Raw genomic sequence first — 27973 nt, forward strand, 5'->3', positions numbered from 1 at the left:
AAAATCTGGTTTTGAAATTTTGAGAAAATTACAATCATGTTCTTATTTTTTAAAATATATTTTTATTGATTTCAGAGAGGAAGGGAGGGGGAGAGAAAGATAGAAACATCAATGATGAGAGAGAATCATTGATTGACTGTCTCTTGCATGCCCCACACTGAGGATCGAGCCCACAACCCCAGGCATGTGCCCTGACCGGCAACCGAACCGTGACCTCCTGGTTCATAGGTCGACGCTCAACCACTGAGCCACGCTGACTGGGCACAATCATGCTCTTTTAACAACAAAATTTGTGAAAATATGTATTCAAAAATACTATATATTAAATATCCTGTCATTAATTTTTTTATTTTAGACATGTTTTATCTTTATCAGCTGACAATGGTAATTGTCCTTTTAATTTTAAATCCCTATTGGCCTCATTTGCATACGTTTGCTGTGTATAGTCTTATAGAAAATTGTATATTTGTGGGAATCCTTTCACAGTTCGTATCATCAGCTACAATTTCTTCTGTGACTCACTGTTAACATTCATTTGGTTGTCAGTAACAGCCACCAGCTCAAGCTAGTTTTAAACCAAAAAAAGAATTTTAGATCCTTAAAAAATGGGCATAGAGCTAAGGCTTGTGAGGAATGGAAATCAGAAACTGATGCCATCTTCTACCAATCCTTCCTGCTTCTCTCTGTGGACCTGCACTCCTCTCTTTACCTGCTTTCTGCTTCTCTGTGCACTTGGTGACCCATGGCGGCTCTGCAGCTCTCACCTGTACCCGTCACTGGAGGTGACTGTCCCTGAATACCACTTTTCAGTTTCTTAGAGGGAATCTGAAGGACTTGGCTGAGCCAGGTATGCAGTCTCTAGCTCACTCAGAGGAAAGTGGTCTTGCAATGGCCAGGGGTCCCCATGTGGGTTTGGGGTACGAAAAAGACACTCCTTCTCAGATGGAGGGACTGGTTATAAGCTGGGAGAGACTGGCAGGCCTCTCTACTGCACACCTAAGCAGTTCCATGGGCTTTGAGTAGAGCATGTCTATGCTTGCATCTTCTTGAATGTATGGCCTTTGCACAAAATGGGGCGGGGCGGGGGAGCCGTAATTAGATTTTCTGGATGTCAGGTTTTAAACTATTTCTGTTTGCTTTTGTTAAAGCAGTAACTTACTTAATATATCACATATTTCATTAAATGTTCCTTTAAAATTAGAGAAGATACCAGTAACCAGACACTTGAAGATGAACTATCAAAGTTATAGTTAAGTGCCTTTTATTATGTTTGTATAGTTTCTATGAGGCGGCCTTTTGTATTTGAAGTTTGGAGATGGAGGAAGACAGAAACTACAGTTAACCCAGTGGTTGGCAAACTGCGGCTCTTTGGCCCCTTGAGTGTGGCTCTTCCACAAAATACCACGTGCGGGCGCGCACGTACAGTGCGAATGAAACTTCGTGGCCAATGCGCAGAAGTCGGTTTTCGGCTCTCAAAAGAAATTTCAGTCGTCGTACTGTTGATATTTGGCTGTGTTGACTAATGAGTTTGCCGACCACTGATAATAGCACCTCATGTTTTACATTCTTCCACTCACTCCACAGCCGGGGAAAGAAAATTACTGCGTTAAATAATTTCTTTCCTAAAGAAAGCCAGTTAGGAGGTCACATTATATTGAATGTAAACAGAACAAGAATCACCAGGCTAGTATTTCTTGGCTTCCTGAATATTTCCTACTAATCAAGTCCAATTACTATACACAGGATTTAGCATTTATATCTGAAATTAGTATTCATACCATTAATTCTTTTTTCTAGATGAGACTAAGAAAGAGGTCAAGCCAGTTAACAGTGTTCGTTGTCCATCTCCTATTTTAAATACTCCATGGATACCATTTCAGAACTATTGCTACAATTTCTTGGTAGCAAAGAATAGATACACGGCAGTAACAAAAGATGATGTTCATTCTAGATGCCAAAAACTGAGTAAGTATATTATTTGGGCATTATATATTGCATTATGCTCATTTTTTAAAATCTTGCCTGTGTTATAAATATTTCTAATTAGCACTAGTAACAAGATCTCAAAAATACCTTCTAATTTCTACATTAATTTGTTTTTAATTGAAATGGAAGGTACAGAAGTTACCTCTTTCTTTATCCATTCATCAGAGAACTCTGGCTTTACAGATGTAAACAAAATGGGTTCTACTTCACAAGGGAAAGAAATATCACTATATAGAGGGGACTCTGGGCAAAATGAAAAGTTCATTTGAGTGGTCAGAAGCTTAGATAAGCCACAAAGAAGCTGCTTTAAAAAAAAAAACACATATTTCACACTTCGAAGACTTTTCAGGTATTTCCTATGCGATCCACTGAGGATCTGGAACTTCTGAACAATGGACCTATGAACTTTGTGGAAAGTGCCTATGGGAAATATCAAACCATTACCTCCCCCCGCCCCCAAAGTCTGCTCTGTTGAACACTGGTCTTGAGAGGTGTTCTACACAAGAGGATCTTTAGAAAAAGAACAAGGTTAAGGAACACCATCGCTTCCTGTTACAGATGATCACATATGCATTTGCATATATTGTAAGAAATACTGGCCAAATGAACTAGTTGATTTGTTTACCAAGTGTTTGCAAAGTTTTTATCCATGTAGCTCTTTTCTGAGGAACTCCTATTAATTCCCTGAGGAACACACTATGGGAAATAAAAAAAAAAATTTTAACCCTAATATAAGAGTGATTGCTAAGACAAAGGAAGCTCTGTCTTAGAACCCATCCAAAAGGTTTTATTTATTATAGTCTTTGACAATGTATCACAAATACAGGTGGAATTGTACCAACTCAAAATAAGCTTTAAATGGGGAAAGGTGAAGTGAATTAGTTTTAAATACTCTACTCATCTACTAGATTGTCACTAGTCTATAAGACCTTATTTATCATCAAAATGTTTTAAAACTTCTTAACCTATTCATTTTAGTACAATGAGACAGTTTTAATTGTCATGTCTTTCTTACTTTTTACTATTGTTTAAGTTTAGGGGTATATTAAACTCGGAAAATAACATTTTCTAAATCAAATAAAGTGTTCTAGATAAATTATTGTTTAAATTATTGACTATTTTTTTATTTAACAGATCCAAAATCACATATTCTGAGTATTCGAGATGAAAAAGAGAATAACTTTGTTCTTGAGCAACTTCTGCACTTTAATTATATGGCGTCATGGGTCATGTTAGGTCTAATTTATGAAAGTAAGTTGTAAATCTGATTTTCTCTATATTTATACTTTTTATAAACTACTTGTTTATCAAGCTATAAAAGAATACCAGTAGTTCTTCAAAGTATATGTTTATTAATATACAAAATTATCATTAATGCACTAAGCATAACATATGAATATGAAACATTTTTTATGTCTCTGCTCTGCTATTAAAATGTCTTTACCACCTAGCTTAGAGTTAAATGGTGAAAAATAAATCTTTCTCTACTTTCCCTCCTAGCAGTTCCAGACTAAAAATGATCACATTCCCATATACATCTCCAGTACTTACTTTGTATCTGTACTGTGTATCTGTGTATGTGGAATGAGTGAGAACAGAATTACACTTCTATTAATGTTGCACCTGTGGTTTTATAGCATTAGCTTGGGGTATACATTAGGAAAATCAGATACATAGATTGACAACGGGATAGAATATTTGACATGGGGTCTAAATACCACAAATCCAAGTTAATTGCTATAAAATTTTGTAAAGCACAGATTCTAATTATAGGTTCATTAAGATCAATTTAGAAAGATACTCAACTAGAGATGTTCTGAAAATCATAAAAGTTTTGGAATTAGGAATAAGAAAATCACTCTGTGGGCATAAAGCATCAAAAAGTTTGCATTTATTCAAAAACAGGCTGTAATAAGGGGCACAGGACAATGATAGTCAGAGGTGGAGTAGGAAAAGAAACTAAATTACTCAAATCTGACAATTTAAAAATAGCCTTCTCTTTGCTATCTAACTTGTATTTCTTAGAATGAGTTGCAAAGGCATTTCTTAAATGTTTATGGCTTGCAAATTAGTTAATGAAAATTAAGCTATCAAGCAATTGGTAAGATTTGGGTTGCCAGTTGAAGATGAATTCATCATAATAGGACATAGTTGCCTAAGTCTTTTTTCCAATGACACTTGAATACCCTTAAATTTAGAAATGGGGTGGGGGGGGCAGAGGAAACTAAATGGAAAGTTCTCAGGCTTTATCTGAAAGTGACTGAGGAAATAGTGAACTTACGGAGCAGCGGAGACCACACCCAGGATATAGTTCGAGATTTCAATTGCACCCTCTGATGTATTTTGTTAATTGTATTATCACAAACAACTGAATATGTATTCTATATTCTGAAAAGCATTTTCAGATCTCTAGACTTTCTTTTAATCATCTTAAAATTTTTAATAAAACGTCTGAGTAACAAAATTTCTATTAAAATATGTAGCCATATGAACAAGTAGATGTTTCAAGCAAATTTGGTTTAAATCTAATTCTTACTGGCTTAATTTATACCCATAGATTTTTTTTATCACCTTGATATACTTAAATAATATTGAACTGTATACCACCCATACAAAGGATTTTGTTTTATTTTTTAAAATTCTGAACTTTTCAAAATTAAGGCCATGAATAGACATTGCTAAGAGAAGCCACATGTCAACTGAAAGATACTTCAAATGAAAAAGTGACCTTTTTGTATAGCAACTTCAGAAATACACCTTTGCCCATTGTGTTAGTCAGGAAATTGTAACTTTAACATTTTGGGAGAGGGAGAGACTAGGATGCATGAGGTGATACAAAGCAGCAATAAAGAACAAAATCATATGTATAGAACTGCTAGTGTTACATTGCTGCAGGCAGGTGTTTAGGATAATGCCTTGGGAGATGGTGATCACTGAAAGGTACAAACAGCCAGACAATCAGGATTATGTGTAGGTAATAATGACATCACTCCTCATACCAATTCATAATTTCAGTAGGCCTAGCAGTTTGTTTTTCCAAAAACTTTATTGAGATATAGTCACATCCATATGATTTAGCCATTTAAGGTATATAATTTAACTAGACACCCGTTGCACGAAGATTCGTGCAATAGGCCTTCCTTCCCCTGGCTGCCGACACCGGTTTTCCTCCGGCACCCAGGACCCAGGCCTTCGCTCTGGCCGCAGCGGAGAAGCCAAGCCTCTTCAATCTTCAGTTGTCTTCAGTCTTTGCTCAGTGTCTGCATATGCAAATTAACCCACCATCTTTGTTGGATTAATTTGCATACTCCTGATTGGCTTGTGGGCATCACGGAGGTATGGTCAATTTGCATCTTTCTCTTTTATTTGTGTAGATGGCCTTTTGTATAATCAGAGAGGGCTGCAATTATCACTAACCTAACAAGAAACACCATACCTATTAGTAGTTCCTCCTCATTCTCTATAGCCTCTCCCAACCCTCAGCAACCACTGATCTATTTTCTGTCACTACAGATTGCCTCCTCTAGACATTTCATATAAATCAGATCATACAATATGTGATTTTTTGTGTGACTATTATTCTACTTAGCTTAATGGTTTTAAGGTTTATGTATGTAGCACTGTAGCATGTATCATATATTACGCTTTTTATGGCTGAATAATATTCCGTTGTATGGATATACCACATTTTATTCATCTGTTTATCAGTTCGTGGGCATTTAAGTTGTTTTCACCTTTTTGGTTATTATGAATAATGCTGCCATAAACACTCAGATACAAGTTTTTGTGGATGTATGTTTTCATTTCTCTTGGACATATACTTGGTCTGGAATTGTTGGATTTGTTAAATCCTTTAAAGAACTGACAGTTTTCCAAAGCTGCTGTTCCATTTTCCATCAAGGGTTCCAATTTCTCCCATATCTACGCCAACACTTGTGGGTGGTTTTTGTTTGTTGTCTTTATTATTATAGCCATCCAAGTGAGTCTGAGTGATTTATCACTGAGGTTTAAATTTCATTTATCCGATGATTGAAACTATTCAGCATTGTTTCATGTATTCATTGGCAATTTGTACGTCATCTTTGGAGAAATCTCTATTCCGACCCTTTGCCCATTTTTTATATTATTTGTCCTTTTTATTGTTGAGTTCTAAGTATTCTTTCTATATTCTGGATAGAAGTCCCTTGTCAAATAAATGACTTGCAAGTATTTTCTTCCATCACTTTCTTGATAGTATAATTTGTAGCACAAAACTTTTAATTCTAATGAAGTCCAATTTATGTATATTTTTCTTTTATCACTTGTGCATATCTAAGAGAGCTTTGCCTACCCTAGGGTCATAAAATGTTCTCCTATGTTTTCTTCTAAGAGTTTTATAGTTTTGGCTCTTAGATCTGTGATCTATTTTGAGTTAATTTTGTATATGGTGAAAGGAAAGGGTCCAACCTCATTTTTTATTTTTATACATAGATATCCTGTTCTCCCAGAAACTATTCACTCACCATTGAATTGTCTTGGCACTCTTGTTAAAAACTAGTTGACATAATTGTGCACAATTGTGTATGATTTCGGTCCAGAGAAGGGATTTGTCACTAGTCTTATAATAAATTACTTTTTTATAAAATAGTTACATTCATTTTCATTGCAGTCAAACATAGATGTAGGAAAAATGAATTATTTGATGAAAGATAACAACATGTAAAGTTATTGCAGGATGGTGGAATTATAAGTAAATTTTTATTTTCATGTTTATAACTTGTACTTTCAACATTGAAAATAAGTATGACTCACTGTTATAATTATTTTAGAGAGATGCACATAATCATATAACCTTTTAGGAAGTAGAGAAAGAAAACTTAAGATTGAAATATTAACCTCATAACTGTAATTCAAGTATTGATTTCATCTCTAAGCATAGAAAAAAATGTTTCTTCTCTAGATAATTCTCTTATGTGGTCTGATGAGACCATGCTGTCCTATACGCACTGGAGAGCGGGAAGACCAGCTATAAAAAATGGCCGTTTTTTTGCTGGCTTGAGTACTGATGGCTTCTGGGATATTCATACCTTTGATGCTGTTGAAGAAATACATTACTTTCATCAGCACAGCATTCTTGCTTGCAAAATTGAAATGGGTGAGTGTGCTAATGTAGAGTTTCCACTCCAGGGAAAGAGAATATAAAGCCATTAGCTCCCCTGGTGGGAACCTTGTAATTGTATTTTCTGAGTACTTCCTTTGGATTCCGTCCTATGAGAGGTGCTGCAGAGGTAACCTTGACAGTTTTGCGGAGCACTGGTCATATGTTTTGTACAATGTCCCTCATTCTTTTCTCATGATTAAACTGGGGTTATGGTTTGGGAGTTTAGGGAAAAAGCATAGAAATAGTGTCATTCTCATATCATATGAAGGGTATGCTATCAACATGATTATCACTACTGATTTTAATCTTGGTCACCTGGCTCTAGGTAATGTTTTCAGATTTTTCCACTGCAAAGTTACTCTTTTTCCCCCTTCCCACAACATACTCTTTGTTAGGAAGGCACTGTACTCAGTCCACATTTACTTAGTGGAGAGTTACCCTCCGCCTTCCTGAAGGGGGTGGTATCTACATACCTAATTTGGAATTTGACCAGACAGGAGGTTTTTTCTATTCTTCAACATTTTAAAATCTACTATCATTTAATAAGTCAGTCAAAGAAAGAAAAATACTATATGATTTCACTTATATGTGGAATCCAAAGAATAATATAAATGAACAAGGAAAACAGAAACAGACCCGTAGACTCAGAGAACAGACTGATAGTTGCCAGACGGGAGGGAGGTGGAGGACTGAGTGAAAAAGATGAAGGGATTGAGAAGTACAGATGGGTAGTTACAAAATAGTCATGGGGATGTAAAGTACAGTGTAGGGAATATAGTCAATAATATTCTAATAACTATATGGTTCCAGGTGGATACTGGAAATACCAGAGGGAACACTTTGTAAAGTATACGATTGTCTAATCACTGTGCTGTACACCTGAAACTAATACAAAATAATACTGAATGTAAACTGTAATTGAAAAAAATCATTCAGTCATTTATTTATTTTTTTAAAGTTTCTTTTTTTTAATATATTTTATTGATTTTTTACAGAGAGGAAGGGAGAGGGATAGAGAGTTAGAAACATCAATAAGAGAAAAACATCGATCGGCTGCCTCCTGCACACCCCCTTTTGGGGATGTGCCCGCAACCAAGGGACATGCCCTTGACTGGAATCGAACTTGGGACCCTTCAGTCTGCAGACCGATGCTCTAGCCACTGAGCCAAACCGGTTAGGGCACAGTCATTTATTGATCAGTATGGGCTCATGGTTACATAGGTCATACTGGGAATATAATCTGATTTACTATACTATTTAATCTTTTGACCAGATTGTCCCAGCTCTGCACATTGGACACTCTTTCACTTGGTTTCTGTGTCCCTTTGAAATACCCTCATCAATGTGGTTGTGTTATTATTGTTATTTGTGTTTTCAGCTTACTTTCTGGTTACCTCATTTCTTTTTAGTCCTAATTTCACCTAACCTAATGTCTGGAGACCTAATTTTTCCAGCAGTCTTTATGACTCTCTTAATTCAGAGGAACATCTCCTTCTCTGGTAGTGACACACATTCTAGTAGGTAATTGTTTTGCCCTGATTGTAGGTGTTGTTGTTTTCTGTCCATAAGTAATATGTGAGCTCCTTCAATGAAAGACGATATTTATGCTGTTTTCTTAACCAGCCAGACTACTGTCATATTTAAGAGACTGTCATATTTAAATGTGCCGGGGGAAGAAGAAAAATGAAGTATGCATTTGACCTTCCTTCCTAATAAGCAACCCAGTTTTATTTAACTTTTGAAGTGATTGTATGACCTGTCTTACCCCACATATGTATTTTACTTTTAATATTTATTAAATTGATTGGGTGACATTGGTCAACAGTTAAATTTAATCATAAACACTTTTCATTTAAATATTTTAGTTGACTACAAGGAAGCATATAATACTACTCTGCCACAGTTTATTCCATATGAAGATGGCATTTACAGTGTCATTCAAAAAACAGTGACATGGTATGAAGCAGTAAACATGTGCTCTCAGAGTGGAGGTCATTTGGCAAGTGTTCATGACCCAAAGGGCCAGCTCTTCCTGGAAGATATCGCAAAGCGGGATGGATTTCCACTGTGGGTTGGGCTCTCAAGTCATGATGTGAGTATTGCTGTGTTGTCCAGAAATTTCCCACATTTGTTAGAGGTTTGGCAATGTGAACATAAAATATCATTGCAAAGTATAGCATCAGATTAAGTCCTGGGACTCAATTAGCATAGCATGGTGCTTTCTCGACTTTCCACAATATAGAACAAATTGAAAATTATATCTGTAGGGTGCACTGCAGCATGTGGCCGGGACTGCCGTGTCCCTCAACACTGCCCGGGCCCAGCAGATGAGTAACACAACAACACCTCTCTGAGCTGTTTGGGGGAGACCAATTGAAAAGCTGGTGAAAAGGAAAGAGCACAGAATCAGAAAAGCCCGAGTTCCACACTGATGGCAGATCTTCCATTTGCATATTGGGTGATCGTGGGCAAGATATTTGACATTTGCAAGCTTATTTCCTCATCTGTAAGATTTTGGAGTGATAATTATTTTCCTTAATCTAGGGTTATAATGACGATTGCCAAGTAAAATTCTTAACATTAGGACTAGTAAACATATATACTTTTGCCACTTTCCCCCTAGAAATTAGCACTATTTGAGAGTAATCTTCTACTAGTAAACACGTCTTTTGTGCCACTATTTGAGTTCTATTAATTATTATATTCATGTAGCTACAATAATGTCTAGTATACAAAAAAAATAGCCATCTATTGAAATTAGAATTGAAGGCCTAGTGTAAATAATCTTTAGGACAGTGGGGAAAATAAAATAAAGGATGGTGAATTAGGATTATAGAATCAAGGAAAAATCAAAAGTAATCTTGAAGTAGTTTTCTTTTCTAGTCCCCTGCTGATTACTGGCTTCTGTAATATGAAAAATGATGTAGCCAGAGACACAAACCACAAAACTAAAACATAAAAAACAACATTTAAGATAATATCAATGCTGGAATTGTAAATCTGTAATTGTGGTAAGTGGAAATCATTTACACGTCGTTTTATTTCAAGTGTTATATAAACTCGTCCTTAAACAGAATAAATCTAGAGATAGACTATAAAAACTGACTCTAAATTTAAAATCCTACTTAAATTGTGCCAGAGCAAATGTCTCAAATCAGTGCATCAAAAGTAAATCCCTGATTTTACAAATAGGTCCAGACCTACAACACTTGCAAGCAAATAATTAATGCTCCACTTCAACATTTCTTAAAGTATATATGTTCTTGTTTATGTTCTTTTTGAACTCATCCATATAGATTCAGGTTGTCTCTATCATTCTTAAAACAGGGCACAGAATCAAATTTTGAGTGGTCTGATGGCAGTGCGTTTGACTACATCCCATGGAAAGATAAACAGTCTCCTGGGAATTGTGTTCTCTTGGATCCAAAAGGAATTTGGAAACATGGACAATGCAACTCTCCTAGAGATGGTGCTATTTGCTATAAATCTACAAAATGTAAGACTTGATTTCAAATAACTGTGTATTTACTAAAATATAACGCTTGTTTTATACATTTGATTAAGTACTCAAAGGAATTTTTAGAGATTTTAAATGATGTTTATTCACAAGTCCTCCAAAAATAATTTTGATACTTTGCAAAGAGAAATAAATACAATATACCCGGTCAGGGAATTTGTTCTCATAGATATTCAGTAGTTCCATCACTAGGGAAGTTTTAACTCTAGAATTTGTGAGTGTTTTCAAAGACTGGGATTCTTCTTTAAAAGAAATGTCCCACAGCATGTATCTTGGGAAATGCTTTAGGTGGTCTACCATATTGATTGATGGCTGTGAGAGTCTCTGTGATCAAGAAGTCTGTTGCATGTTGTGTAACTAAGCATTTTCCAAACTTATATGATCCTTAAAATTGAGGAAGGAGCCCCTTCCATCAGGGGCTGTACTTGAGATCATTTCTGATAGGTAGAGCGTGAGCCTTGGGGAAGAGCGCAAGAACCCAGACCACCAGGAGCTGCAGAGGCATGCTGGGCGGCCAGGGCCTGCTGCGGGGTTGGCCTCTGAAGCTTCTGGGCCTCATTGCTGGCCCTTGCAGAAAAAATAAATGCAAGACTTGGAAGTAAAACTCCATGAATAGCAGTAAAGAAAGAAACCGTTTGCAGCCTAAGACAGCCCAGATGCAGACTGGATAGAAATGAGTGGACTTTGAAGATAAGGTATCTCCAAGGGTTCCTAGTATTCTTAAAGCCAAACAATTCAGGAAGGTCCACCAATCTTAGCCATGCATTGGGAGCCAATGTTCAATATGTTTTGCATCTAATGAAGCAACACAGCTCATTGTCTTGCGCAACAATGGAGTCGTCGGCAGCTTATTTTTGAAAAGCAACTATTTTCACAAGGTGGTAAAAGGAAGCACTTGCTAGTAATGTCTCTCTCCATCAGTAGCGTTAATGTAGACCTGTCACAAGTCCTACAGACTTTACAGATGGAGTTGGCAATGAGCTTTGATAACCAGTCACTAGGAAACTTACCCAAGAGTTATCAACTGTTGAACTGAAGGGAGACTTAGAGCTCAAACCAAGAGTGTTCATGGAAAGAATGGAGGCAAAAGCCAACCAAATAACTAAAGTCCAAAAAAGATCAAGCCCAGAGAGAAACCAAGATGGCGGCATACGTAAACACCTAAACTGCTGCCTCGCACAACAATTTCAAAACTACAACTAAAAGACAAAACAGACATCATCCAGAACCACAGGAAGGCTGGCTGAGTGGAAATTCTACAACTAGAAGGAAAGAGAAAAGCACACTGAGACTCAGAGGAGCTGCAGGAGGCAGAGGTACTGAGACGCGAGCGTGGAGAGGACTGGCAACTGAGTGCGCGGCTAACTTTCTCAAACAGGAGGGAGACAAAAGCTCCCGACTGCACTGAACTCCAGTTCCAGGCGAGACTCTGGGGACCCAGACTCATTAGGGGAGAAACTGGACTGTCTGGCAGCGGGCAGAACTCGAGGGTGGCTTTCTCTCAAAGGTGCTTGCAGCGATTACCACGGGACACTGAGACACAGGGACCTATTAGGGCAGGGCTGACGGGAAACCTATGCTGTCCGCTCCGCCCTGAGACTCTGCCCCATCCAAGCTGAGCACAGAGGCTTTTGCAAGTCTTATCTCATAAGAGTGTCTCCAGCACAGAAGTTCTCCCAGCGTAGACACAGCTGACCCTCACAGCCACTTGGCTTGGAGGTCAGTTCCTCCCAGTGATACCAACAACATTCAAGACTTAACTACAACAAAACTGTGCACACAGCCCACAAAGGGGTGCACCAAGAGTGTCCACCTCAGGTAACTGGGGAGGCTGAGCCACTGGGCCCTGTAGGACACCTAGCACACAAAGCCACTCTATCAACTCAGGGAAGCAGCCAAAATACAGAGACAAAGAAACAGATCACAAATGAAAGAAATGAAGGAAAGCAAATGACTGGATATAGAGTTCAAAACCACAGTTATAAGGTTTTTCAAGAATTTTTTAGAAAAGGCCGATAAATTTAGCAAGACCCTCGAGGATATGAAAAAGGACCAACTAGAAATTAAACATACACTGACTGAAATAAAAAATATTATACAGAGATCTAACAGCAAACTAGAGGATTGCAAGAATCAAGTCCAAGAATTGAAATACAAAGAAGCAAAAAACACTCAATCAGAAAAACAAAAAGAAAAAAGAATCCAAAAATTTGAAGATAGTGTAAGGAGCTTCTGGGACAACTTCAAGTGTACCAACATCTGAATTATGGGTGTGCCAGAAGAAAAGAGAGAGCAAGATACTGAAAACCTATTTGAAGAAATAATGACAGAAAACTTCCCCCACATGGTGAAAGAAATAGACTTACAAGTCCAGGAAGCACACAGAACCCCAAACAAAAGGAATCCAAAGAGGACCACACCAAGACACATCATAAATAAAATGCCAAGAGCAAAAGACAAAGAGAGAATATTAAAAGCAGCAAGAGAAAAACAGTTAATTGCCTACAAGGGAGCACCCATATGACTGTCAGCGGATTTCTCAACAGAAACTATGCAGGCCAGATGGGAGTGGCAAGAAATATTCAAAGTGATGAATAGCAAGAACCTACAACCAAGATTACTCTACCCAGCAAAGTTATCATTCAGAATGGAAGGTCAGATAAAGAGCTTCACAGATAAGAAAAAGCTAAAGGAGTTCATCACCACCAAACCAGTATTATATGAAATGCTGAAAGGTATTCTTTAAGAAGAGGAAGAAGAAGAAAAAGGTAAAGATAACAATTATGAACAACAAATACATATCTATCAACAAGTGAATCTAAAAATCAAGTGAATAAAAAAATCTGATGAACAGAATAAACTGGTGAATGTAATAGAATCAGGGGCATAGAAAGGGAGTGGACTGACAATTCTCGGGGGGAAAGGGGTGTGGGGGGTGCAGGAAGAGACTGGACAAAAATCGTACACCTATGGATGAGGACAGTGCGGGGGGAGGGTAAGGGCAGAGGGTGGGGTGGGAACTGGGTGGAGGGGAGCTATGGGGGAAAAAAGAGGAACAATTGTAATAATCTGAACAATAAAGATTTATTAAATTAAATAAAAAGATCAAGCCCAGCTAGAGAAACAGAAGATAGAGAAACAGAAGAAGGAATTAAGAACAGTCAGAACATCTCTTGATGAAGATGGAAACAGCAGCAGCCATTCTTCTGGAACCACAGAGACCACAAATTAGAAGAACCTACCAAATTGAGACATGGAGGAAAAAGGCAGGAAGAGCCTTCAGTTACTGAAGGACATACAGACCATGCAGAATGCACACAAAAGAATAGTTGGAGTTGAGATGACTGACCATACCAGGTCAAAGCTTTGATCCTGATGATCTGTACCTCACAAATAGCATGTTGACAATTTACCTCCAGTTCTCATGCTCTCTTCTGTGGAAATTAATAATCAGATGCACAGGCTTTGCTACACAGGCTTCCTGTATTATACAGCACAATTAAAAGTTAAACATTTTAAATGGAAACCGGGGGCGGGGGGGGGAGGGGGACGGGTTAAAAGCTGAGAGGCCACACCTACTCTTTTTTTGTTTGAGACTGATTTTTATTTGCTGACATGTTGCATTTTGTAAACACATTACCAAATTTTCATTTGTGGTTGTGATTTTTAAAAGTAGTTCTGTACAGTATATGGCAAGGTAAAACAAGGTTTCTGTTACCAAAATAAAAAGGAATCCAAATAATTGTGATTATTATTTCAAAGTAGTTTACAGGCCTGCCTAGCCAATCTTTGCTTCTTTTTCCTATTGTGTCTTTCCAGTTATTTTTAACTTAGTCTAAATCCATCTTCAAGGGCAAGTACTTTCCTTTATCGTCCAAGTTCTAAAAATGGTATTCCAAAAATCTAATTAGAATATATACTCAAAAGTCAGGTTTTTTTTCCTGTGCATTTTTACAATTGTCTCACATTTTTATAGCTCCAGAGGTATCCTCTCTTACATATTCATCGCGATGCCCAGCAGTAAAAGGGAATGGATCCCAGTGGATCCAGTACAGGGACCACTGTTATGCATCTGACCAGGCGTTGTACAGTTTCTCAGAAGCCAAACAGTTTTGTTCAGAACTTGGTGAGTTAAAATTCATTTATTTTATTTGATTCAATAATATAATCATTGGAATTTTTAAAGAAATAATTGGAAACAATGATTATATTTTTGAAAATATTTTTAAAGCAGACACAATTGATAATAGCATTATCACCTAATTGCCCGGTGGTGGGGAAGTGGTTAAGTATTTTATGATGTATGACCTCAATGGAATATTGAAATAGCCATTAAAAAATGATCGATCTAAGAGTAAGTACATGGAAAATAAAAGTAAGTGGGAGGAAGTAGAATGAAAAATAAGTAAATTGTTATGTGAAAATACTGACAAGGAAACAGTTTTAAATATAGTTAGATTTACTTAGATGAAGGGGTTAAGAGGTAAATCCTATCTAATAAAAGAGTAATATGCAGATTGACCATCACTCCAACACACAAGATGGCTGCCCCCATGTGGTCAAAGATCCTGCCTCCATGTGGACACAAGATGGCCACCACAAGATGGCCAGCAAGGGAGGGCAGTTGGGAGGGACCAAGCCTGCAAGGGAGGGCAGTTGGGAGGGACCAGGCCTGCAAGGGAGGGCAGTTGGGGGTGATCAAGCCTGCAGGGGAGGGCAGTTAGGGGTGACCAAGCCAGCAGAGGAGGGAAGTTGGGGGCAACCAGGCCTGCAGGGAAAGGCAGTTTGGAGGGACCCAGGCCTGCAGGGGAGAGCAGTTGGGGGTGACCAGGCCTGCAGAGGAGGGCAGTTGCGGGGGACCCAGGCCTATAGGGGAGAGCAGTTGGGGGGGACCAGACCTGCAGGGGAGGGCAGTTAGGGGTGACCAGGCCTGCAGGCGAGGGCAGTTAGGGGTGACCAGGCCTGCAGGCGAGGGCAGTTAGGGGTGACCAGGCCTGCAGAGGAGGGCAGTTAGGGGCAAACAGGCTGGCAGGGGAGCAGTTAGGCATCAATCAGGCTGGCAGGGGAGTGGTTAGGGGGTGATCAGGCTGGCAGGCAGAAGCAGTTAGGGGCAGTCAGGAAGGCAGGCAGGCGAGCAGTTGGGAGCCAGCAGTCCTGGATTGTGAGAGGGATGTCCGACTGCCCGTTTAGGCCCGATCCCAGGGATCGGGCCTAAACGGGCAGTCGGACATCCCTCGAGGGGTCCCAGATTGGAGAGGGTGCAGGCTGGGCTGAGGGACACTCCCTCTAGTTTTAGAACTTGGCCTCTAGTTTTTTATAAAGTTGGTTAAGTAGCAAATGCAAAATTGTAGATTTTTTCATCACTTAGTTATTAATAAATAAGCTTAGCCTGACCAGGGTAGCAGAAAGCATGTGTTGTTCATCCCTTCTGCAGTAGCAGTGGCTCACATCATCTGAACACCACAGGGACAGGACTTTCGTCTTCAGATAGAACTACTTTAGGATAAGCAGCAATGGTTAACGCTCTCTCATGATAAATTTAGCCAGTAGTCAAACTGTGAAATGACTTCTAGAAGACCTCTATTCTTGGGTATCAGTGTAGGCAGGCAGAGGGTATCTATCTCTCTCTCTTTTTTTTTTTTTTTTTTGCTAATTGTTGTAGAGACACGTGGAAGATTTTTAAATCTCCATGATACTGCTTAACTATATGATAGGAACTTTTGTGTGGGAACTGTTCTTAGTTAACATACATAATACAGACATATACACACACATGCATATATAACACGTAGATAGATAGATGATAGATAGATAGATAGATAGATAGATAGATAGATAGATAGATAGATAGATATGTGATGGGAACTATTATGAGCTATATACTAGTATATGCATATATGCTCTGGAGGTCAGAAGCCTCTGGCTCCTGAAGGAGAAAATAGGAAGGTTTACTGTTATTATAGTGTGCGTGTGCATGTTAAACACTTAAGCTTTGGAGGCAGACAGGTTTGGGCTCAAATCCAAGCTCCCACACTTACTAGCTAAGTGGTATTGTGGAACTTACATAATTGTTTCTCTTTTCTCACCTGAAAAGAGTGAGAATAAAAATACAGTTGATCCTTAAACAACAAATGGGTGAGGGGCACTGACCCCCATGCAGTAGAAAATATGTGTATAACTTTTGATTCTCCAAAATATATAGTCATTCCCCAGTATCCACTGGGGATTGGTTTTAGAACCACCTCCCACCCCCACAGATACCAAAATCTTGAGATGCTCCGGACCCTCATATAAAATGGCATAGATCAGTGCATACAGTTGGCCCTCCGCATCAGCGGATTCCCAACTGCAGATGGAAAATACTGTTTTTTACCCAAGGTTGGTTGAATCTGAGGATGCAAAACCCAGAGTTACGGAGGGCCGACTGTATATTTATTGAAAAAAATTCCTTGTATAAGTGGACCCTCACAGTTCAAACCCATTGTTGAAGAGCCAAATGTAGTACTTACTTCAAAGTTTGGGTAAAGATTGAGTTGTTGTATTAATGAATGAATGAGGTAATGTTTGTAAATGTAGGACAGTGCCCTGCAAGTTGTGAGCATTTAAAACTCATCATTAGAAAGATTGAGATTGACTTTCTAATTCTATAATTGGCTAGCTGTGTAGACCTTACCAATTTACTTGCTCCCCTTGAGCTTCAGCTTCCTCATCTATAAAATGGTGATAATGCCTTCCTCCATAGGATTATGTAATAATAAGCACGGTAACATAAAGTACCTGCATACTGTGGGATGTATAATGGAATAAGGCTTTTCTCTTGCCTGATGCTATGTTCTCTATGAGTTTGGGGCAAACTATCAAACTTCAAGCATATTCACTCTTTCAATTCCGTACTATATTTAGGAACTCACAATAGGCATGACCAAATGCACATATGTATAAAATAATGTTAAGTGGAAGGCTAATGCTCCCTAACACCAGAAAACATATTTGCTTTAATTTTCATTCTTTTAAAAAAATATATTTTATTGATATTTTACAGAGAGGAAGGGAGAGGGATAGAGAGCTAGAAACATCGATGAGAGAGAAACATCGATCAGCTGCCTCCTGCACACCTCCCACTGGGGATGTGCCCGCTACCAAGGTACATGCCCTTGACCGGAATTGAACCCGGGACCCTTCAGTCCGCAGGCTGACGCTCTATCCACTGAGCCAAACCGGTTTCGGCTTTAATTTTCATTTTAACAAAAGCAAACTTATGCAAAAATTGTTGTTGAAGAGAGAGTGCTGAACATCTATAGGGGAACATACCTTTCTACCATCATGTACCCCACTTCCTATGATGAACTGTTCATACACAAAAGTCTCACTGGTTAGGCAGTTCCAAGATTTTAAAAGGTCACCAGGTAAACATAGTAGGTAAAACACACACATGAAATTTCTTTATACAAAGTTTCAATCTAGAAATATTTCTAACTTTTTAGGAAGTTATTAATGCCAATATCAGATTTTAAAAACATTGTCTGTAAAGTTTGAATTTCTCAGTGACCTTGATAATGATAGTTTTTCTTACCTCAAAGGCTCAGAATAAACCACCAACTTAGTTTGCATAAAGCTAATTAGTTAGGGGTTTGTTTTCCTTCAACAGATCATTCTGCAACTCTTGTTACCATAGAGGATGAAGATGAGAATAAATTCGTGAGCAGACTGATGAGGGAAAATAATAACATTACCATGAGAGTTTGGCTTGGATTATCTCAGCATCCTGCCGGTAAGTGACATCTTTGTGTGTGCAGTATGCAAAGAGAGCTCTAACTTGTCCTAAATACCAAGTCAGCCTTGCTGAAGAATGTCAAATGGTATTTAATTCAAATGCTTCTTATTGATGAGTAAGCTAGGTCTGCTGGCTGTTTTCAAGGCTTATTAATTCCTAATGAATAAGTGAATGACTTATTAGTAATGATGGAAAACACTGATGCAATAGAAAATCAGTTGAAACCAACTGGCATTGTTAGAAGTTTAAGATACTTAGACCAACAGGATCTATTTTTCTTCTACAGCAATATCTGTGTTCCCCATGCCCCTACAAGGAGTCTTACTTCCCTTAGAGTTCTCATGTCTATCACCCCAAGTTTTCCCAGTTTATAACTGTTATTCAGAAAGTTCTTTTCTTGTTCTTTCCCTACCTCTTGGAACATTTTTATCATAGAGAAAAATTTCATCTTCATAGCAATTTGTTTTATTTTTCAAAATAACTTAGTAAAATTGCAAAGAATGGATTCAAAAAGATCTGTGGAAGAATCCTATATAATAAAACCCTAATATGCAAATTGACCGAATGGCGGAACGACTGGTCGCTATGACACGCACTGACCACCAGGGGGCAGACGCTCAATGGAGGAGCTGCCCCCTGGTGGTCAGTGCACTCCCACAGGGGGAGCACCGCTCAGCCAGAAGCAGGGCTCACGACTGGCGAGCACAGCAGCTGTGGTGGGAGCCTCTCCTGCCTCCGCAGCAGTGCTAAGGACCCCTCAGGGGATGTCTGACTGCTGAGGAGCGGGCCTAAGCCAGCAGCTGGACATCCCCCGAGGGGTCCCGGACTGCGAGAGAGCGCAGGCCAGGCTGAGGGACCCCACCCCCTCACGAGTGCACAAATGTTGTGCACCGGGCTTCTAGTATTTCAACAAAGAATAACGGATGCAGGGTTTGAGTGAACTTGAAATTGATAATGAGTGAATTCAGGGTACAAATTCAATAGACTAATAGGAAGTCTGTTTCATATTTTATACAAAGTTTAATTCTAAATATTTGAAATGTGAATTTCAAAATGTTAAGCACTTGTCAAAAAGAGACTTTGTTTGGGGCAGTGTACAGTTGATGTTTTGTGGCACTGTGCACTTGAAACCTATATAATTTTGTAAACCAATGTCATCCCAATAAATTCAATTTAAAAATAAATAATTAATTAAAAAATTAAAAACTCAAGCTCTTTGCCCCATCTACTGTGACTATGAAGTCCATTCTGAGCAGTCAGACTGTCAACAGCTCAGATAATGTCAACATCACTCTGAAGGACACACGGTTATTGTGAAGGGCCTCAGAGGCACCCTGCGGAGGGACTTCTGTCACATCAATGTAGAACTCAGTCTCCCTGGGAAGAAGAAGAAGAAGAAGAGGCTCTGGGTTGACAAATGGTGGGAAAATAGACAGGAACTGGCCACCGTTAGCACCATCTGAAATCATGTACAGAACATGGTCAAGGGTGTTAGTTACACTGGGTTTCCATTACAAGATGAGGTCTGTTTACCCTCACTTCCCCATCAACACCGTTATTCAGGACAGTGGTTCTCTTGTTGAAGTCAGAAATTTCTTGGGCAAAAAATAATCCACAGGGTTCAGATGAGATCAGGTATTGCTTGTTCAGTATCTCAAGCCCAGAAAGATTTGATTCTTGAAGGAAATGACATTGAATTTGTATTCACATTAGCTGCTTTGATTCAGCAAGCCACAATAATTAAAAACACAGCGATCGGAAAAATTTTTGATGGTATCTATGTTTCTGAAAACAAAACCATTCAGCAGGCTGATGAATAAGATCTAAGTTGTCCAGCTACAGAAACAGCAAGATGCCAAATTATTCCTCAGAATTATTTGTGATATTTTAAAGATGCAATAAAAACTACATATTGATTGGGGGGGAGATAATAAAAATTAAAACAAAAATAAAGAATGGATTCAAAGTTGACTATTTATGAATTGTAAATTGTGTTTACACTATCACCACAAGGCGGTGCTACCTCAGCTGCAAAATAAAAGATGGAGTTAAGGTGGACCCTTCCTTCCCCACCAACATACTTTTAATAATGCATTTTTTAACTAGGGGTAAGAGAGGGAGGGAGAGAAAGGTCTGTAGAAATCTACTCTCTCACAATAAATGTGCAAGAATCCTGCCCTTTAATCAAAACACTACATACTATATCCGTGTTGTCTAATAGAACTTTCTACATCTGCCTGTCCAATATAGTAGTCACTAGCCACATATAGCTATTGGGCACTTAAAATGTGACAAGTGCAACTGATGGACTGAGTTTTAAATTTTTTCACTTTTAATAAATTTCATTTTAAGTAGTGGCACAACATTGTATGAGCTACAAGCCTTTTTACTTTAGTAATTTAGTGGCAATAAACATAGTCGTATTTAATTTCCTTCTTTAGATAAATCTTGGAATTGGTTAGATGAATCAAAAGTGAAATTTGTCAAATGGGCAAATAAACGTCAGAGCAACGGTGGAAAATGTAGCGTTTTGTTAGCTTCAAGTGAAACTTGGATAAAAGTTGAATGTTCACATGGCTACGGACGAGTTGTCTGCAAAGTCCCTCTGGGTAAGTATGTAACCTGTCCTTCAGAAACATTTTTGCAGAATGGGTTAGAAAATAAATGTACAATTTAATAATATGCAAAGTGTTGTACTAGTTCCTAAAGCATTTGGTCCTTACAGTGTATTAAAAAATCTTAAGTCATAGAGATTCTTTCCCTCAGAAAACTAGATTACCAAAGATGATAAATACACCAGATGCCTAGGACTTCCAGAGGAAATAACTAAAATCTAAATTTTATATACAATTCTTTCCTAAGAAAAATAGAAGCTGCCAGCATATTAGATAGGTCACTTCTTTGAAAATGTTCTTAAGATGTATTTTATTCTATAGTTTAAATATTTAAAAGCTCAAAGATTAAATTCTGCAGTTTGCTTCCTTTTTCCTCAGTCCCTTAGAACTCATGATTACCTTAACAGCATTCCAAAACTTGATTTGATTAATTAGAATTACTTTGGATATCTGTAAGAAATCACAATTTGAACTTACGTTTCAGCATGAGTTGATATATAAAATAACCATAAAAATCTTGATTTGTAGCCAAAGAGCTCTAAATTTTTTCACAGCAACATTTTTAAAGATCTAGCATAAAGGTGTCCATCAGTATCTGTATAATCACTCACTGATTCAGCAGATATTTTGAGTCTCTATGTCATGCCCTGTTCTATGTGCTGAGGTGCACCTGGGAACAAGACAAATGAGATACCTTTTCTTCATAATCTAGTGGAGGAAGACAGATAATAAGTAACCAAGCAAGTCCATATTTAGAAGAGAGGAAAGTATCAAATTGTTATAAACTATGTGATTGAGACTAGAGAGATAGCTACTCTAGTTGGGTTATCAGGGAAGATGTCTAAAAGCAGGAGACATTGAAGCTTTAATTTCTTTGTAAGAAAATTGCTATACTAATTAAAAGGATTTGAATGAAAAGGAAAATAGTTAAATTTGGGGAAAAAAGCACTTAAGTGTTTGGTGGTGATTTTGAATTGTGTTCATGCTCTGAAACAATCAAGTACTTATTGTATCTAATCTGTACAAAGTTTGCTTATGTGACACACTGCCAAATGCATAAAATTAATAATAATCGTTTTTATATTCTCTCCTCCAATGTCAAACCTTTCCCTGCTCTAGGCCCTGATTACAGAGGAATATTTATTGCATTCGCCGTGCTAATCATCTTAGCTCTCATCAGCGGTCTGATTTGGTTCCTCTTCCAAAGGAAACGTATGCACTGGGCAGGCTTCTCTTCAGTCCGATATGAACAAGGAGTGAATGAAGATGAGATTATGCTTCCTTCTTTCCATGACTAAATTCTTCTAAAAGTTTGCTAATTTGCACTAACATGTTAGGAAAAATGAGCCATTTAAAATGTTCCCAGTGTCAGTATTTACTCTCCTCCCAAGCACAAGTCTTAAGCACTTTTTCAATTGCTTAGTTGCTATTCTGGTATCCATGTTTAATTATTCAAAAATGCCATGCATATAACTCTACTGAACAGAATGGAAAGGAACCGAAGCTGAAACTAAAATCCAAATTGTTTGTAGGATAATAATTTTAATGTGCATTTTCTCTGTAAGAATGTGATTGGTAACTAGAATACATATGTCTTAATGACATTTTAACATAATGTTTCAAAATTTAAATTGGTATATTACTAGGTCATACATCTCCCTTTTAATTTTTATGAACATCTGGCCAAATGCAAAATTAGTACCTCAGGGTAAAAACAGAACTCTAAGTAATGTCAACATTGTTTTAAAATGTCATTTGTAGCATTTGAGGGAAAGTATTAAATAAGAGGCATGCTTATTTTTTACACAGCAAAATGGTACCTCCTGGCAAAATGCTTCTTATACTAGTCCAAATACATTTTATACAAAATTACTTAAATGTAAAATTTTGTTCTATTCATAATTATTCATAAAACAGTGGCTGTTAAAGAAGACTTGGTACTTAATATTTTTCTCACATGTGAGAACACTGTTATTAGGTTGACTAGATAACCCTGTAGCAGTATGGGTTTGTTGTCTTTTCTTATGTCAACATATACCTGTTTCCTTTTTAAAGGGAATCAGCTAAGAGATTTTGAAAATTTTACAATTTATATACTGTACATGACATGTCAACTTTTGACTAACACATCTTTTTTCTTTCTTTTTTACTTTTTAGTGAGCTAAAGAGAAGTAGTCTGTGAAGGAAAGTGTATATCTTGTAATTGTAAAAATGAAAATTATACAATGAAACTATAAACTTTGTGATTACTACTAAAATATTTAAAATTATGAATGATTAAGGAAACACTGTTTTGGGTTACCACTGTACATTTTACCACCTAGAATATATTCTTAATAACTTCCACTGGACCTGGTGAATGTTTTATTCAACGTTTAACTTATATTTGTACTTTAGAGTATTTTTGTATAAAATCCACAGATTTATTTTAAAGTTTAGAGTTTTTATACTATAATAAAGTTGTAAATAATTATCTAAGACAGGTTTAGTATAGTCTAAAACTATATTGTAGTTGTTCTGAAATATTTTTTATTAAATTTGTTAGACTGGTTATCTTGCCCTAAGATTTGTACAGTTTTAGTTATTAAGACTTTCTTCAAAGAACTAAACTGACGTGATATGAAAAATTCAGCTATACTAGTATATAGTAGTGATGCTGCAATAAAGTTGTATTATTTTTTAAGTAAAAGTGTTGTTGATCCTTGTTTAAAAAAATATCTCTAAATTGGGCTTTATTGTGTTAGGTATACAGTAGGACAAGAAATAAAGTGAGCAGCTATTGTAAAGCAAGGCATTCCTTAGATTCTGTGTGTATTTTTTGAAGAATAAATATAATCATTCCTACATTTCTGAATGTTTGATTTTAGTCTCTTTTTCAGATTCGTCTGAATCAGCATGTCTTTTAACTATCGGATCAGCAGAAATTCCATTTATGATCCACTTCTCATTCTTTGAACCTGTTCACTACCTTACATCCCAAGGCATTCATCAACCACTTCTAAGTCAATTGTCCAATTCCCACTGGACAAATGAAAGCCCTCTCAACATGACCAGAACTGCCCATATGGTGTTCCCTTCCCATTTCCTCTGTTCAGATGTCTCAGGGGAACTGAAGACAGCCTTCCCTAACAAATCCAGCCCCACACATGGTCTGACAAAATCGATCTCTCACAATGAGGCACCTAAAAATGTAACCAAACATACCTGACCATCCGGTCTCAGAGACAAATTCAGAAGTGATGCCAGTGATCAGCCTCTTTTCCCCACTTTCCCCCACACATAGCATGTTCCCCTGCCTGATCCTAGGACAAGACACCCTAACTCTCTGGTAATTCTGCCCTGCAAATGACTGCTGCAGTGTTGGTAGCCCCCAATCCTGACGCCACCGCTGAGTTTATGCTAGGGATAGTCAGAGGTTCAGATTCCTCTATATTACGTTCATAATCCTAAAACCTTCTTGGAGAAATGAAGATCTAATTGTTATTAGTTCAACTGTTTTATCTTGCTTAAGAAGACAAATTTTAACTAGATCTCAAAGACATTTTTTTCTGCAAGACCCCGTGAGCTGTACAAAGTTATCTCTAATTCCATGTATACTCTAAATTAAGATATTCTCTCAATATCTGCAGCTCAACAAATTTACTTTATACGTGTTTCTCTTTTTTCCAAGCTAAATTAATCACGAGCAGAACTTTGGAAACTTTTTTCTATTCCCCTACCCAGATTTTTCTTCTTATAGTCTCTTTCCATTAATATGAAGACACCATATCTCTTGTCTCCCAAGCTAGAAACTCAGAGGTTATCCACAAACCTTTTCTCATCTTCCTAATTCAACAATTCTGTCAATTTTACCTAAGCCTTCTCATCGAGTGGCTATCTCCACTATTAGCTGTCTTAATTCAGTCTTTTATCTTTTATTTCTCTGCCGGCAGGGAGAAGATGCAGGGAAGAGAGCAGGAGTCACTATGGAAGAAGGTCTTGGAAAAGATGAGACCAGAGGAGCAGTTCTAAGCCCCCAGGAAGAGGAACTAGGTCTGGATGGGATGCAAGAAAGAATGCCTTCCCCCTAGGGTTTTGGTTCTTGAGCCAAATACCCTTTTAATACAATGTAGGATCAAGTCAATATTGATCCAATTGCTAAACCACAGAGAGGAAAGGTCAGATAAAACTGACTCTAAGAATTAGGAAAACTGGTGATCTTAGCCAATGGAAATGCAGCAGAATTGTGGGGCCAGAACCAGGTGAGACTGAGCTAGAAAGTGAAAGGCAAATTAGGAAATGGGGAACGTGAAATTTTGAGAAGTATGATGGAGATGGGAAGGAGAGGGATTGGGCCATAGCTAGAGGAAGAAGCGGGTTTGAAGGTTTTTTTTTCCAAAGGAGAGGGGAAAGAATTTACAGGTTTAGAAGCTGAGGGGCGGGGGTTGGGAGACAAAACAAAAATAGCTGGCAGAGAGAAGATGCCGGGAAGAGAGCAGGAGTCATTAATGGAAGAAGGTCTTGGAGAAGATGGGACGAGGGGCAGTTCTAAGCCCAAAGAAAGAGGAACTGGGTTTGGGTGAAATGGGAGGAAGAGCGCCTTCCTTTCTGAGGCCACAAGAGGAGGGTTTGCATGAAGGAGAAGGGAAGAGCAGGTGAGTATTTTACAGTGTTTGTCTACCCGATGAGAAAATGAGTAGTGAATGGGGTCTCAGCCTGAAGAGAGTAATAAAAAATTTAAATACCTGATAAGGGGAATAGGAGAAGACAATGACCAAGACAAAAATAGATGGAGGATGCCCAGCCAGTGTGGCTCAGTGGTTGAGCATCAACCTATGAACCAGGAGGTCATGGTTCGATTCCTGGTCAGGGCACATGCCTGGGTTGCAAGCTCAATCCCCAGTGTGGGGCATGCAGAAGGCAGCTGATCAATGATTCTCTCTCATCATTGATGTTTCTCTCTCTCCCTCTCTCTTCCTTTCTGAAATCAATATATATTGAAATTAAAAGCCATATATTTGTAGTGACAACCTATGTTGAACTACGATATGTTTTAACGATCCTACTTCTGGTGTGTAGCCTAAGGAAATGAAAACAAGATCTCAAAGAGATACCTGCACCACCAGGTTCATTGCAGCATTATTTACAATAGCCAAGATATGGAAACAACCTAAGTGTCCATTAATGAATGAATGGATAAAGATGTGATATATATATATATATATATATATATATATATATATATATATATACACAATTGAATGTTATGCAGCCATGAGAAAGAAGGAAACTGCTATTTTCAACAGCATAGATGAACCTCGGGGGCATTTTGCTAAGTGAAATCATACAGACAAAGACAAATACTATATGATCTCACTTATATGTGGAATCTAAAAGACGGAACTCAGAAACAGAGAATAGAGGGGTGTTTACCAGTGGCTGGGGGAGGAGAAAATGGGGAAATGTTGGACAAAGGATACAAACTTCCAATTATAAGATGAATACATTCTCAAGATTTAATATACAGCCTGGTGATTATAGTTAATAATACTTTATTTTGTGCTTGAAAGTTGCTAAGAGAGTAAATCTGAAATGTTCTCACCATAAAAAAGAAATGGTAATTATGAGATAGAAGTGTTAGCTAACAGCCGCAATCATTTTATGATATGTAAGTGTATCAAATCAACATGTTGTACACCTCAAACTTACACAATGGTATGTCAATTATATCTCAGTGACACTGGGGAGACTTTTATTTTTAATAAGAAAAAGAAAGAAAAAAGAGACCCAGGTTCATTGGCCAGGTAGATATAGCAGAGGAATGAGAGAGGGCATGATATCCAGGCTAGATGAAGAAGGGAGAAATAAAAGCCCTGGAAAAATGAAGTTCAGGGATTGGAGCCTGGAATGAGATCAAAGAGGAGGCAAGCTGGAGTTAAAGAGAGACAAGTAAAAGGTATGTGGTGTGGCTGGAAAGTAGGGCATAATAGTGAGAGATTTTAATAAAATACCACATCAATCCACCAGAGGCAGTAAGTAGCCTATTTTGTCATATTAGCAACTAAAAATCAAGTGTGTATCAGAGTTAACAGTGGGAAAAAAAATACTTAGGAACAAAACACTATTGAAATAGATGATTTGCTTAAAGTAAATTGATTCATCAGGATACCACTTCTTTGTAAACCTAACCATTATTTGAAGTTTATTTTAATGCAAAGTAATCCTCATAGATAAAAACATACTTTGGTGCCTGAGGGGGGCAGCGAAGAGAACTTTTTCAATTACACAATTGCATAGAATTGTTTATTTTATTTTAGCCCAGCCTGCATGGCTCAGTGGTTGAGCGTTGACCTATGAACCAGGAGGTCACCGTTCAATTCCCGGTCAGGGCACATACCGGGTTGTGGGCTCATTCCCCAGAGTGGGGCGTGGCGTGCAGGAGGCAGCCGATCAATGATTCTATCTCATCATTGATGTTTCTATCTCTCTCTCCCTCTCCCTTCCTCTCTGAAATCAATAAAACCGTATTTTTAAAAAAAAGAATTGTTCATTTTACTTGTGTAGTTAGCAAGACAGAAGAATCCAGAATTAGGATGTTTAAATATATAAACATAGTGTACCTTTTGAAGGATTCACTTCAGACGTGAGTTTAGTATATAAACCCCTTATTGATAGACAGAGAAGAAGAATGGAAATAAATTGAGCAAGATCTTGATACTTCAGCAAAGGGGCTGAATCTTGCGTGGGTAGGACAGTTCAGCAGGAGACGTGGACTCTGGTTCACTTTTGGCATTCACTGTGTGTCCATGGGTCAGTCATGTCCCTTCTGTGGGCCTCCGTTTCCTTATCAGTAAATGAAAATGGCCCCTATCACTTCTGACACTCTTGACTGTCCTTATAGACCTCATTGGTCAGATTTCCTTGGTGTAATCACTCCCCTTCAGACTGGACTGACTACACAG

The 27973-nt window shown here is 37.9% G+C and overlaps 1 protein-coding gene and 1 pseudogene across 3 annotated transcripts in view; both read left to right on the plus strand.

The window, feature by feature from the left end:
• The window catches only part of LOC308249630 (CD302 antigen), a 163888-nt gene that overhangs the window by 72877 nt on the left and 63038 nt on the right, over positions 1 to 27973 (plus strand). The window contains exons 27-35 of one of the 2 annotated variants that reach the window (XM_080671214.1): positions 1798 to 1965; positions 3121 to 3237; positions 6926 to 7120; positions 8992 to 9218; positions 10454 to 10622; positions 14620 to 14769; positions 18292 to 18414; positions 20859 to 21026; positions 22152 to 23878. In XM_080671214.1, the coding sequence (XP_080527340.1) occupies positions 1798 to 1965; positions 3121 to 3237; positions 6926 to 7120; positions 8992 to 9218; positions 10454 to 10622; positions 14620 to 14769; positions 18292 to 18414; positions 20859 to 21026; positions 22152 to 22330 (1496 nt within the window). In that variant the 3' untranslated portion in view covers positions 22331 to 23878. Of the gene's footprint in view, positions 1 to 1797; positions 1966 to 3120; positions 3238 to 6925; positions 7121 to 8991; positions 9219 to 10453; positions 10623 to 14619; positions 14770 to 18291; positions 18415 to 20858; positions 21027 to 22151; positions 23879 to 27973 lie in introns of those variants that run through there. The other variant, XM_080671213.1, reaches the window with a different exon arrangement.
• On the plus strand, positions 19654 to 20237 carry LOC308249631 (large ribosomal subunit protein uL6-like; annotated as a pseudogene). The gene has a single exon. The product of its transcript is annotated as a large ribosomal subunit protein uL6-like (transcript).

The sequence above is a fragment of the Plecotus auritus genome, assembly GCF_963455305.1.
Source record: "Plecotus auritus genome assembly, chromosome: 5".
Classification (NCBI taxonomy): domain Eukaryota; kingdom Metazoa; phylum Chordata; class Mammalia; order Chiroptera; family Vespertilionidae; genus Plecotus; species Plecotus auritus.